Raw genomic sequence first — 13,978 nt, forward strand, 5'->3', positions numbered from 1 at the left:
GTCACTGCCATGCCATCAGCTGGGCCCAGTCCCTTCCCGTGGGTGTCCCTGTGGCTGCACAGAAACTCACACTGAGCACCCTGAGCACCCTGACTGAGCCAAATGAGGGGAATCACAAAGTTCTGCAGGGCTGCCCCAAAGCACCTGCTGCAGGCTGCTCCCCTCTCAGCTCTGAGTGCTGGGAAAAGGAACGGGAGTAGGGTGATGATGTTGTACACAAAGTTTTGGAGCACTCAGTGTTCTCAGAAATGTAAATAACACCACAAAACACCACATGGGATATGCAAGCTTCTTTAATAATAATAAATTTATTAAGTGGCAAGAAGCCACTCTGCTTTGTAAACTGATTTTACTCAATCACAGTCCCTCTATTGTTTTCCTCATTTAACATGAATACATTCTGTAATTTGTATGTGAAACAATTACATAGGCATATGTTCTGAACCCTTCTTGCTGATTTTACTGGTCAGAACATTAAAACATGCAGAAACAGCACCTATAGGCCTTTTCTCATTACATCTCCTTTGCTGCTAAGCTAAACTGTCTCTGAATAAGCCAAGTCTACAGAGTTTTTTCCTTGTCCTGTGTTCTGAGATGTAGTGGGGCCTGCCTGCAGAAATGTCTGATAAAACCTCACATATAATAATTAATTCAGAAGGCTTTGTAAGCAATAGCTGCAGTTGCTTCTTCAGACTAGAGAGAGCTTCTCATGCATTAATGCACTTAGTTAGGTTTGTGAGGAGCTCAGGAGGACGTGGCCTCTTCCTGATACAGTTAGTTGAGCCTGGACTCTGCACCACTGATATCGTTCAGCGACTGTGTGCACCAATAATTTAAAAAAACCAAACTAAACAATACATCAGGCTGTTTTTATCAGAAACAAGTAATAAATCTTATAATGATAATAAAAAAAAAAAAGGGAATTTCTGACGTGTGACATTTCATTGCTTGAGAGCAGATCAGTGCAAAGTGAGGTAAGCCCAGGGCTGGGGCTGTGTCAAACCAGGCGCCGTCTCTTGGAGTCCCTCTCCATGTCCTCAGGGGGACAGTCCCCATTGCAGCCCAGGGGGGACACCAGCTTCAGCAGAGGGTCCTCAGAGGCCCCTCCAAACAGGGACAGCAACAAAGCCACGCCATAGCCAGTAGCTCGCTCACCCTGGAACAAAACCAGAACCAACGGTTCACACTCGCAGGAGCTGGGTTAGCTGTAATTTGGCTGATGCAAGGAGAGCTGTGGTGGTCAGCAGCCACTGCCAGCCCCTGTCTGTGCTGCTGGATCCTCACCACCCCTGGAATCTGTCCCAGCTGGATTAAACCAACACATGGGAACAGAGCTCCCACTCACTTGTGGGTGGAGAGAGGCCAGCATTGTTCAGGGCAGGGCATCTCCCACCCAGCCTGAGCCTGGATTTGGAATATGAGCTGAAAAAACTGGGCTTAAAAAAAAAAAAAAAGAAGCAAGTGGAGTGAATTGGCTTGGTTTTTAGGGAAAAAAAAATAATATACACAAGTTCCACCAAAGGGAACATATTTTTGGAAGGATGATCAATTCTGGTCAATCATCTTAAAACTACATGGTTGAAAATGGAAGGCTGGGATTACTGCCATGAACAGAGACCAGGCAAGTTGTCAATGCTCACAATGATAAAGATGTCACTGATTAAAGTGGCTGTAAAAATATCTTACAACCAAAATGAAAAATACAAACAGATGAAACCACCAAACCAAGAAACTCAGGAGAGAGAAGAGGCAGTGCTTTTCTAAAGGACCCTTCTCCACCTATTTCTGTCCCTCTGAGCTGGATGGACCCAACACAGGCAGCAGCTGTGTTTCCTCAGGTGTGTTCCCCCAGGTGTGTTTGATTCCCAGCTGTGTTCCCCAGGTGTTCCCAGCCGTGTTCCCCAGGTGTGTTTGATTCCCAGGTGTGTTTGATTCCCAGCTGTTCCCAGCTGTGCTCCCCAGGTGTGTTTGATTCCCAGCTGTGTTTCCCCAGGTATGTTTCATTCCCAGCTGTGTTTCCCCAGGTGTGTTTGATTCCCAGGTGTGTTCCCAGCTGTGTTCCCCAGCTCTGTTCCCCAGCTGTTCCCCCAGCTGTGTTCCCCAGCTCTGTTCCCAGCTGTGTTTCCCCAGGTGTGTTTGATTCCCAGCTGTGTCCCCCAGGTGTGTTTGATTCCCAGCTGTGTTTGATTCCCAGCTGTTCCCAGCTGTGTTCCCCAGGTGTGTTTGATTCCCAGCTGTGTTTGATTTCCAGCTGTTCCCAGCTGTGTTCCCCAGGTGTGTTTGATTCCCAGCTGTGTTCCCCAGGTCTGTTCCCAGCTGTTCCCCCAGGTGTGTTTGATTCCCAGCTGTGTTCCCCAGCTGTGTTTCCCCAGGTGTGTTTGATTCCCAGCTGTGTTTCCCCAGGTGTGTTTGATTCCCAGCTGTGTTCCCCAGGTCTGTCCCCAGCTGTTCCCCCAGGTGTGTTTGATTCCCAGCTGTGTTTCCCCAGGTGTGTCTGACTCCCAGCTGTGTTCCCCCAGGTGTGTTTGATTCCCAGCTGTGTTCCCCAGCTGTTCCCAGCTGTGTTCCCCAGGTGTGTCTGATTCCCAGCTGTTCCCCAGCTGTTCCCCCAGGTGTGTCTGATTCCCAGCTGTGTTCCCCAGGTGTGTTTCATTCCCAGCTGTGTTCCCCAGCTGTTCCCAGCTGTGTTCCCCAGGTGTGTTTCATTCCCAGCTGTGTTCCCCAGCTGTTCCCAGCTGTTCCCCAGGTGTGTTTGATTCCCAGCTGTTCCCAGCTGTCCCCAGCAGGGCAGGGCACTCACGGCGTGCACGGGCGCAGCGATGTCGATGTGCACCCACACCCCCGGCCAGTCGAAGCCGATGTGGGAGGCAATGAAGAGCCCAGCACAGGAGCTGGGGGTGTTGTCTCTGTCCTGTGGGGGCAATAAAAACAGAGTTGGTCTCACCAGCAGAGAAAGTGTAGATGGTTCATTCTGCCTAGAGGAAAGACAGATACACAAATTTCATATAAAGCTTAATGAATGGCCCCAGAACAGTCTTACAAACCAACTTTACTGTAAATCCTTGACTTAGCCCCCAGCAGCAGGGTGGCCCTGCTCAATTCCTCTCCTGTCTACAAAACACATATGTTTATGTAATAGAGAAAGAAATCTTACTGCTACAGAGTTCTTCATATCAGCTACAGCAGAGGTAAATTCACTGAAGTGCAGCTCAGGGCAGTACACCAGAGGATGGACCAAGTCTCCACAGTTCCTGCCAGCTTTAACACAAGCCTTTTCCCACTCTTCATTATTGGTAAGGACAGCAGCATGGTATTTTCCTGTAGCAATTCCCTAGTGAGGTAAAGGACACAATCAGGAAGAAGTCACCTTCCACCACCGCTCATCAATATAACCTTGTAGGAAACAGAACAGGTGCTAGAAAATAATGGTGTTAAATTTGTAGCTGTGTACAAATGTGTATGACTTGAAATGGAAGCTATTTCATAGACAAGAAAATCCTGATCACTATTAACAACCCAGTTCTGGTAATTATAAATTGAACTGCAAACATTAAGCACTGGCCTGCTTGTATGAGTTGCTGATGTCATCAGAACACCACTTTAAATTTAAGTATGCAAAAGCAGAAAAGCTGCATGAAGAACCGAAGAGAAGCTGAGTGATGCCTGTGGAGAGCTGTACCTGAGCTCCAGTGAGAGTGGCCATATCCAGAATTATGTCAGCCCCAAGGTCCTTGCAGGCGTAAGCGACTCCATCCGCCAGGATCAGGCGCCCCTCTGCATCAGTGTTATTGATTTCCACAGTTCTGGGAGGAAGAGAGCCCACGTCAGGACTCAATAACACACTACAACACACCTGGCTGGTGCTGCTCCCCAGCTCCAAGCATGCAGAGCACACAAGGAAAAGGGAAATGACAGTGCTGCCCTCGTGGCAGGCTCTACTTGTTGGGCCTGTGTGAGGCTGGGATTCTACAAATCACTGCCAAAGCAGTAACATCTGTTCTTAAAACAGATTCTGATCCATTGGTGGGCTGTCTTTGCTGCCACAGTGCAGCTGCAGATGGACAAAGAAAACTGTCCTAAATTCTGAGTGCTTCAAGGGAAGTGCAGCTCATGATATCCATGTATTTTGATGTATCTCTACATTCCCCACAGGAAAATCTAAGCACACTTAAAACTCGCTGCTATGGATGTCTGAAATGCAATTATCAATATTTAGGGAAGCTGATTTATAGACAGCTTCACAATCTGCATGGCTCTCAGATTAACAGAAAAATGATTGATTTTTGTTCTGTTTATGGGAAAGGGATAGACACAATCTTACTTTCCAGAGTAAAGAACATGAATGTCATCAGGTCTTGTTGCACGTGGTCCCACTGCGTTCTCAGCCAGACAAAAAACAGCATGAAGATTGTCCTTAAACCCCTGTAACAACCAGAGGGGAGAAAAGGCTTTGATTCACATCAAGCTGATTTATTGGGACTGAAATCAGTGAGGGGTTAAAACTCCTTGACAGCAATGCTACAATTTTCAAAGGAATTCTGGTGGGGTTTTTGGTGGGTGGGTGTTAGTTGGGTTTTTTAAAATGTGCCATTCTTGCTGGGAGGCACAGAGCATTTTTAACCTGTTTTGTTTTTGTTTTTGTTTTTTTTTTTTTCCCTCAGCCTCCTCTCCTCTAGTTTATCTCATAATGTTTTAATTTTGGTTTAAAGTCAAGAGCTTATGTGGTTATGGGTGGTATTTTAAAATGGATGGTGATTCTGTTATTTATACAGCAGTTGTATTGTATGGAGGGATTCTAGGAACAGAAAGGGAGTCAGCAGCAGTTAACAAATGAAAACATTGTTCCTCCTTAACAACATCAAATTCTGGGGGAAAACCTGGCTCTTAATCTCTTGATAAAAGTCTGTGGCTGAAGAAATCTGGGCTTGCTGAATCAGCTCAGGTTCTGGAGTCTAAAGGGCAAAGGCATCAATCAAAACCTTTCAAAATAACAGGCAGCATTTACAAGCCAGAAAGTAATCCCAGTTTCTAGCCCAGCTGGTGGGCAAACAGCACTGCTGGAGATGGACCTTCCCTCCATGACCCAGCTATTCCCAGCCTCACTGCTCTGCATTTTCCTCCTCCTAGAGAGACATGTTGTTAATCTACTGTCAAAAAGTGAAAATCTATTTCCAGTATCAGCTGCCTTTTCCTGAAGCTCATTCTGCCTGCAGCTCCTCAAAAGCAGGATTCACTATGCTAACATGCAGGATCATGATAACAATAAAGAAATCAAAAATTTAAGTCAATCTTTTTCTCTTCTCCCTTGTGTTGGAAAGCTCACAATGGAGGAAATGCATCTTTCTAGGAAAAATCACTTGTTTAATTTTGCCATCCAAAGCCTTTTAAAATCAGGTTGTGTAACTGCTGAACAGCATGCAGGCACATATTTTATGAAGATGGAAAATAACCTCTGCCCCTCTTCCCACTGAGCTTTCTATCCAACACACATTTCCCACTTCAGTCTCTGGGACAAAGCACAGCTCAGTGAAACCTCTTCCCCCTTTGATTCTTAAAAGCATTTAAAAAAAAAAGACTTGAAACAGTAACAACAAATTCTTCCCAGCGCCTCTCCGAACATATTTTCTGCAGGGATGCCATTTACAGGTCTTCTCACACGAGACTGTAAAATGAGGCAGTGAGTTCATTCCTTTGTTTCTCCATATAAAGATTTCTCCAGGCTCAGACTGTCCAAACACATCTCTGGCAGTTTATTCCCTGCTGCAGTAATTGTGTATGAACTGACAGATCACTGGTGCTCACATCTCCTGTGACTGTGAATGGAGCTTCTCTCAGTGCAGGCAATCACACACAAAACTGCTCTGGAAATAAGGACTGAAAGGATGTCCCCCATCCATGGCTATCCCAAAGCTCCACATTCCAGCTCTTGTCCCTTGCAGACCTCTGACAGAACTTTCTGAAGGATTTGGTTGTGCAAGGTTGTTATTCTGCCTGAGATGCAGCTCACAAATCTGTTTTCAATTTTAATTCTCAGCAGATAACTGTGAAGTTTACAATCTTTCCACATCAAACATGCTGTTAGGGCCAAGACACAGAGCTAGACTATTGAGAAATGGGAATTTGGCACTGATCAGCCCCTGGACAAAGCATCCATCAGATCTATGCATTAATCTGCAGCAGTAAATATTTTTTGAACTTTGCATACTCCTTGGAGGCAATAGCTGCTCTGTCAGCAAGACTCAATCACTGGATTTGTGGAGAGGGCAGAGTTTTATTGGCAGCAGCCACTTTTCCCCAGCTTGCATTGTTAAAGTGCAAAAGGAATATTTGTAATTCTTCATATTTCAATACCTGGCTTCTTCTCAGCTCCCCCACTACTTTCTGACCACAGAAGCAAACCAACAAGCAGCTCCTGATGACACCAGAGCTGCTATTTACCCACTAGGTTAATATTAGACCTGGCACAGGACCTGGAATATAGAAAGATTTCACATCCCAGAGTCACTCATCCCCTTCTTTGCTAAGGTGACAACAGCTGCCCCAAATCCCACAGCTTAAACAAAATCAGCACTGGATAACTCAAGTATAGACCTGATTCAAGGAACCAGAAACCACTCAGTCCACAGAACAAACTCTGAAATTCAAGGAAGACCCTTAAAAAAAAAAAAAATCAGCACTCAAGGAATTTCTCACAATTCTCAAGATCCCAGTAAAGATGTGAAATATTTTCCTGAAATAGCAGAAAGAGCAGAGTGGCTCAAGCTCACTAAGAGCAGTGGCAGGTCAGAACTTCAGGATTAGACAGGCCTCTGTCTCTGGGAATCCATCCAAGCTCCTTGGCAGGGCTGGGATACATGATATCAATTAACACATTTTACTTACTTGCTTTACAGTGGCTTTGAAGGCACCCAAAATAGCAGCTGCTCCACCACAGTCTCTCTTCATTCCAGGCATAGTAGTCTGTTTAAACAGAACCACAGAATTTTTTTTGTCTTTAAAAGAGAATTTCACAGTAATGCCTGCTAGAACCAGTGTTTCTGATGCTTCTGAGACTCTGCTTTTGACAGTGCTCAGCTGTCATCAACACAAATAAGGAACATGTGCCTCTGCTTATTGGTGGTCTTGGAAGTGAAAAAAACTAAACCTGGGCTGCTAAACTGTTAAAAAAAACATTGTTTACAAGTTTCACACTTGTAAGGCCAGCTCCAATGGGCTTTCCTTCTATCTTTGAAACCAGAAATGAAACATCTTTGTTCCTACTTTCTGCCTTTCAGCAGGCAATATTTAAAGGGCAAAATATCATGTTGCTATTGAATTGCACTGCAGTGGTCTCTGTATCCCATTTGGTCTTCTCCCCTGATAGTTTGTGTCCATATGGATGACAACAGAGCAAGCATTTAACTCGATAAAAAGGTACTTTTGTTTCCTACAGACATTATCTGAACTGCTACCATCAGCAAACAGCAGTGTAAGCAAAGGCAGCAGCAGAACAGGGTTTCTGTACCTTCCCCTTGATGCTGAGTCCTCCAGTGTCATAGACAATGCCTTTGCCCACCCAGGCAATGGTCTGTGTGGCACCATCTGGGGTGTGGCTGAGAACTGCCAGGGCTGGAGGATGCAGAGCTGCCTTTCCAACTCCATAGATACCTGAAAACAGAGAATTTAACCTGTGGGGAACAAAGACTGCAGGGAGCCCCTGTGGGTATTTTCTTGGAATACTACAGGCAACAAAACAGTTAAAAAATGTGCAAATGGAACATCACAATGGCAAAACATTCCAGTCATCTGCTAAGAAAAAAGTGTAAAACTCAACAAGTTGTACCTCCAAAGCCTCTCTCCTTCAGCTCCTCATCTCGGATAATGGTAGGGGTAATCCCAAGATCCTTGCCAACTTTTTTGATTTCCTTAATAATTCAGAAAAAAGGACATGGTCAGTCAATCATCAGGACACATTTGTGCCTTTCCACACAAATGGGTACCCAGTTAAGGGTTTTTTGTGATTTTGCATGCATACACATACAAACATTCACAATTTTGGGAGTGGTGCTGCTTTTCCAATGGCCCAACTCCACTGACACATCCTTGACTTACTATGGCATGAAATATAAATTTGACCTTTAGACTCTGCCAGTAAAAGAAATCTTCTGAGGTAAAGGACAACTGTTCACTCTACTGGATCATGATGTAATAGGACAGGAATAATTTCATTCTCAACAGCTTTCCAGATCTTTATGATAAAACTCATTTGGAAATCTGTCAGCTGTCCCATGATTTCAGTAACTCTGGTCACCAGCAGATTTAAGACAAGAATCCAGAGCTGTGACCAAATGAGGAACTCATTTTTTCAGCTTCCCAGTGCCCTACTCCAAGCTGTAAACTCTGCTTCCTTCCAACTCTGCACAGTTCTAGAAAATGTGAAAGGCCAAAAGAAAATCCCCTGGCTGGATTTTCTTCCCCCTGCTGACACACAGCTTGCACTGAGAGACAGCAGGGCTTGATTACAGCAGTGTGGAGCTCCAATTAGCAACTATCCCTCATCAGGGGCACGACCAACCTCCAGGAAGGCGTCGGTGTTCATCTCGCTGCACGGCGTGTCCACGATGCGCGCGGCCAGCCGGACGCCCTCGGTGGCACTGGCCAGGCACTGAAACAGCACAGGAGGTCACTGGGAGGGGCTGGGCCTTGGCACAGCTTTGCATTCATCCCCCTGCAGCCAGCACCACATCTGTGCCTCCTCTGGAGCATTAATGCTTAACTGTCACCACCACAGCCAAGCTGACCAGTATTTTTGTATGTGTCCAGCTTATTTTACTATGTGCTTTAATTTCTAAGCAACTGTATTCTTCTGCTGAGCAAACTGGTGTTGCAAAATTAGTATCTTTCTCCATTACCAAAGGGACATCAAGAAGGCAAAGTGAAATGGAGGAAAGAGAGATAAGAGGCAGCTAATTCAGGAAGTCACAATGAGCTTATGGGCTGCTGGGGTTGGAAACCTACAGAGATTGTGTAATCTGCAATATGGGAAAGAAACTGCAGAGTTTGTACAGGGCAGCAGAGTGGCTGAAGGAAATAAAGATTACTGTGTGAGACATTCTATATGGCAGGCCCATAGGGAAAGTGGAATATTCCATATTTGTGTAAAACATGCACTGTTCCCTGATTTCTGTGGCAAAATGGACTGACCCTCACTGGACTGAGCAAAAACTCATCTCAGCAAGAGTGGACAGAATCAAATTGGTCAAGGCTGTTTCCTTACAGAAGGATCCTCCTGGCAAAAGAAGGACCCTGAACACACCAGACACCAAGCTTCAACTTTTAACTCCCATGAACAAACAACTTGAAGCCCTAAGACCTGAGGGAAGGAAACTTTGTGCAAGCTTTCCAGTAGCCACACTACACTGAGGACCACACACAGCACAAGGGTGAGTCAAGATGGGTTTCACAGGAGTCTGAGGTGTTGGACACTCACTCACTCATGCTGAGCTATCTGAAGTTTGGCTTGGCCAGACCAGCCTGAGGTCTCCATACATTTGGATCCCAGCACACTCCACAACCTTGGCTTGCTTTGGAAAGGTGCCCAACTCCCTGCAATTACTTCTGATTGCTTTACTGTCCCTGAAGGGGCAAGGACCTCGTCAGGAGCCAAGCTCTGTCTGGAGTGATTCCCTGTTAGGGCCAGGCAGGTAAAAGGAGGTGCTCCAACCCCAAGGCCAAGCCCCAGGGGAGCAGCACGACTTCCAGAAATAAGCCGTGCCTGTGTTTGTGTTTCCAGAGTGCTCCAGAGAACATGGATAATGGCAGCCTTTAATCTTGCAAAGCTCTGACAATCCCTGCTAGTCCTCACCATAAAATGCCCTGCACAATGCACTAGGTGTAAAATACAACATGCCAAGGGAGAGGTTTAGATAAAAATGTCTTACCACATGCCTCTTCCATGCTCTGCATTAGCTGTCTGGTGCTGGCTGAATTTAAGGGGTGCAAACTCAGCTAAGAGGAAGCCAGTAATATATTTGGCATTGACATCAAGGGGAAAAACGGGAGGTAGAAATAATTGCAGCTTTGTTTTTAAGTTAAAAATAACCCAAGTGGTTTGGAATCTACCTATCTGAAGGAACTATTTTTGACACCAGCTATGCTTTTTCTGATTTGGGGCATGGAAAAAATGGAGTGATCAAGAGTTGTGCTCTCAGCACGCCTGTCTTTGCCACCTTGCTGAAAACTGGGCTGGCACCATTTTCTGGGGCCAGATCAGTTCACAGAGTAAAGACCAAGCACAGAGGAAAAGACACTGAAAAAAACCAAACCCCTAAAGCTGTAATTCTGTGAGTTTCAAATGTAGCAACACCATACCCTTTGTCAAATCCACTGCCAAAACTTTTAAGGGATTTCTGTAACCTCACTGCCTGATCAGCTAAGGAAGTATCCATCTGTACCAAAGCACAGAACCTGGAGCACTGAACAGGGAGTTCCCTAACAGATTAACTGCAAACCTTGGAAGAGCTTTTAAGTTTATGGATCTCGAAGAGGAATGACCTGGCATGGCAACAGTTACCTGATGTGGAATTTCCTCTCTGTAACAGTCAAACAAGGGGAACAGTCTTTGATTTGCTGCCATTGAAAGATGATTTGGGCATATTTCACCGTCATGTACAGCTCATCTCCAAGCTGTTTTGTTTCTTAGGGTCCTGTTTCTGGCCACAGAAAAACTCAGCCAAAGAGGTACATCAGACAGAAATAGCAGAGGCCATGTGTGATCCCTGTTAAGTGACTTTGAGTGACTTCACTGTGATATTCACCTGCACAGCCACACACAGCTTTTGCCTGGGTAGAAAAAAGTGAGAGCCCACATACCAAAAGCAGTGTAATATTAAAGGCTAAAACCAGAGTCTGCATCTGTGATACGCGTGAGAGAGGAGACATTTTCTCTGTGCTGTTTGTTTGGTGATTTCCACCCTGAAATGTAAATTCTGAGTAACATCCTCAGCATCTGCTGCAATAATCTGTTCAGTATTTCCACTCATAGATGCTGTGAACTGATCAGCACCAAGGAACCCTGAGCTAAGATAATTACACAACACCTATTCCAGAGGCAGCTGAAGACAGATGTGTTTGCACATGCAACAAACTGAAGGAAAAGGTGACAGAAAACCCCCAAAATCTTACTTTGAGTGTTGCCACCTCCATTGGTCCGTTGTTTTGGCCAACCAGGAAGAATTCCACGGTCACAGTTTTCTTCTCAGTGCGTCTGGAGGCGCTGGAGCGATGTGTGAACAGGGGGAAGGCCCTGGCCAGGGCACAGGCGGAGGCGAAGACCTCGGAGCGCTCACACACCATCTGCAACAGCAGCAAACACATCACCAAGGCTGCACTGACAGGATCTGGGCTCTCACTGGGGAAAAAGGAGCTGGGTGGGAAATAACATTGCCCAAGAGAAGCTCATTCTCTGTTCTGCATGGACAGAGGCAGTGTGAAAGCCACCCAGTGAACTGGTCCAGATCATTTCCCATTTGGAATGAGTTACACTGCTGCAATTAGTTCATCCTTCTACAGGAGCTGGACTGCTGTAATTATACCAGTGCAATTAACACAAGTTAGCCCACAGATCAGGACCAAAACCGGCACAGGAATCACCAAAATGTGCTCAAAGCAAAAGTGAAAGTGACAGAAATCATATGAGAATGTGAAGGCAGAAATTGTATGAGAATGTGGCCAGCATTAACCCAAAAGTTCAATAACAGGTAGATTATTTTTCAGAAATTCATTATAGAAATTACCAATTGAAAGCAGCTTCAGTTAAACATTTTCAAAGTGTAAAAGTTACCTAGAGTTATTACTCTTGCAAATAAGTTTTCCAAGTGAAGAGTACTACTAAATTTTGTCATTGACACTGACTGCATGAGTCTCCAACAACTCACAAATCTGATATTAATTGTAGAACCCACAGAAACAAATAAATTCATCAGGCTTGTATAGAAGGTGACCAAAGAAGCCCAAGAGCTAGAGGGGGCAAAGGCCTCACACTGGAGCATTATTTGCATCAAGACTTTTGAAACTCATTGAACAGCACAGGCAAGGCACCGCTCATGGGTTCTGTGATACAGACATAACACCCTCCACTCCTGAAGCATGTGCTGACATCCCAAATCCTAGTTTGAAAAAAGCCACTAATAGTTCATTTTGCATGGGCATTCCTGGCTGAAGATGTTCCATACGAATCCAGCCTTAATTTCCTCCTCCTAATGTGCTTGAGCATGCACAAACCATCACAGCCAGGTCTTGCCTACATGCCAGTGCAAAACCACTCATGTCAGTGCAATTATATCAGTCAAACTTGTCCACCTCCAGTCTCCTTGGAGACAGCTACCACCCGGAAAAGTCGAGAAACCACTCGCCAGACGCTTCAGCAGCAGCATTTCAAGAGGCACTTACAACAATGCATCTGTGGACGCCCCCGGGCAGGCAGTTCCTGACCAGGCGGGTGACGAACTGCGCGGCGGACGGGCTGTTGTGCCGGCTGACCCGGGACGGCAGCGCGGCCACCGTGGCATAGTTCAGGTACAGCGGGCAGCTGTCCGTGGGGTTGGGGTTCAGCGTGCTCAGAGCAGACTGCCAGATCTGGGGAGAAAAGAAGCGTTTAGGGACAAAGAACTGAGCCAGACTTTCCTTCCCACCTCACTCCTGCTGGATTTAGGCACTTCTTAATGACAGGGGTTTAGGTGTTGGGAACAAAGAAATTGTGCACAACAAGCTCTGGAGTGAAGAGAAACAGGAAATTTGACAAACCTGTTCATTAACCAGGAAATATAAACGTACTTTCCATTACAAGCATCTGCTTTAAGCCGTATGAATTACAATCTAAAACCACACTGTTTAGTGCACAGGCTGGTTCAGAGCTTTCTTAACTTGAGACAGTTTTCCTAGTGATAAATACGAGAATGATTTACTAGCTCCGAATTATTATTTCACATAGCAATTTAATTAAAAACAAATAAAACCAAGAAGGGTAAATATTGTCTTAAGACACTGGGGAGCCCTGTATAAAAACCTCTGCCAAACATCTAGCGACCTAAAAGCCGCAATGCAAAACGTTTATCATTCTACCACAAGCCATCACCGCCACTAAACAAACAGGTCCGCACTCCCACCGCAGTGGTGGCGGGCGGGGAGGGGGCTCCCAGCGCTCACTGCAGCCGCCCCCTGATCCCTCAGAGCGGGCACAGCGCCTTTCCCCGCCGGGGTGGGCACAAGGGCTGCGGGAGCGGCTGCCCGGGCGGCCCCGCCGCAGCAACAGGCTCGGCCCGGCCCGGCCCGGCCCGGGGGGTGCGCGGGCACGGCAGCGCTCGGGGCCGGGGCCGCGCAGCCCCCGCGAGGCCGCTGGGCCGGGCGGACACGCGGCGCGGGAGCCCCGCGGGCGCTGCCGGGCTCTGAGGGGGCGCGGACCCGCGGCGCGGCCTCACCTCCTCGGTGACCCGCGGCTGCAGCTTCCCCCGCAGCTGCGCCCAGGGCAGGCGGTGCAGGTTGTGCAGCTGCCCCAGCACGAGCAGCGGGCGGCTCTGCGGGTCCGCCTCGCCCGCGCTGGCCTGGAACTCCAGCTGCACGTTCGCCATCTTCCTGCCCGGCCCGGCCGCGCCGCCCCGCCCCGGGCCCGGCCCCGGCTCCGCGGGGCGGGGACGCGCCGGTGTCGCGGCAGCGCCGGGCACGGCCCGGGCAGGCTCCGGGCACAGCGCTGAGCCAGCCGGGCTTTCCGAGTGCCTTTCCACAGTGCACGTACATGGTGGGTTGGAGTAGAATAAAATGTTTATTCTGATTTTTAGTAGTTGCCAAGCGCCTCCTATTAATGTTTGCTTAGCGGACAATTATCTTATCAGAATATGCTGATTGAGAAGGACAGAGATCATCGAGTCCAGCTCCTGCCCTGCACGGACACCCCGACAGTCCCAGCCTGTCCCTGGGAGCGAGGTCCGAACGCTCCTGCGGC

The 13,978-nt window shown here is 47.1% G+C and overlaps 1 protein-coding gene across 1 annotated transcript; it reads right to left on the reverse strand.

Annotated features, from left to right (window-relative positions):
- Positions 1-275: 275 nt before the first annotated feature.
- NPEPL1 (aminopeptidase like 1) lies at positions 276-13,667 on the reverse strand. Its single transcript, XM_074553931.1, has 12 exons — positions 13,458-13,667; positions 12,430-12,615; positions 11,164-11,334; positions 8,555-8,644; positions 7,823-7,904; positions 7,505-7,647; positions 6,883-6,960; positions 4,322-4,422; positions 3,680-3,803; positions 3,155-3,331; positions 2,801-2,911; positions 276-1,156 (listed from the first exon to the last, which is right to left on the reverse strand). Exons 1-12 carry the CDS (start codon positions 13,605-13,607, stop codon positions 998-1,000), a joined length of 1,572 nt encoding a protein of 523 aa, XP_074410032.1. The 5' UTR covers positions 13,608-13,667; the 3' UTR covers positions 276-997.
- Between the last annotated feature and the right edge of the window lie 311 nt (positions 13,668-13,978).

This window comes from Zonotrichia albicollis, chromosome 17 (assembly GCF_047830755.1).
Source record: "Zonotrichia albicollis isolate bZonAlb1 chromosome 17, bZonAlb1.hap1, whole genome shotgun sequence".
NCBI classification, from domain to species: domain Eukaryota; kingdom Metazoa; phylum Chordata; class Aves; order Passeriformes; family Passerellidae; genus Zonotrichia; species Zonotrichia albicollis.

Coding starts and splice junctions, on each gene's coding strand:
- NPEPL1 (XM_074553931.1), bottom strand. CDS start 13,607: ATGGCGAACGTGCAGCTGGAGTTCCAGGCCAGCGCGGGCGAGGCGGAC. Junction 7,648..7,822: donor GAAGGAGAGAGGCTTTGGAG/GTACAACTTGTT, acceptor CTCTGTTTTCAG/GTATCTATGGAGTTGGAAAG. Junction 2,912..3,154: donor ATATGAAGAACTCTGTAGCA/GTAAGATTTCTT, acceptor TTGCCCCCACAG/GACAGAGACAACACCCCCAG.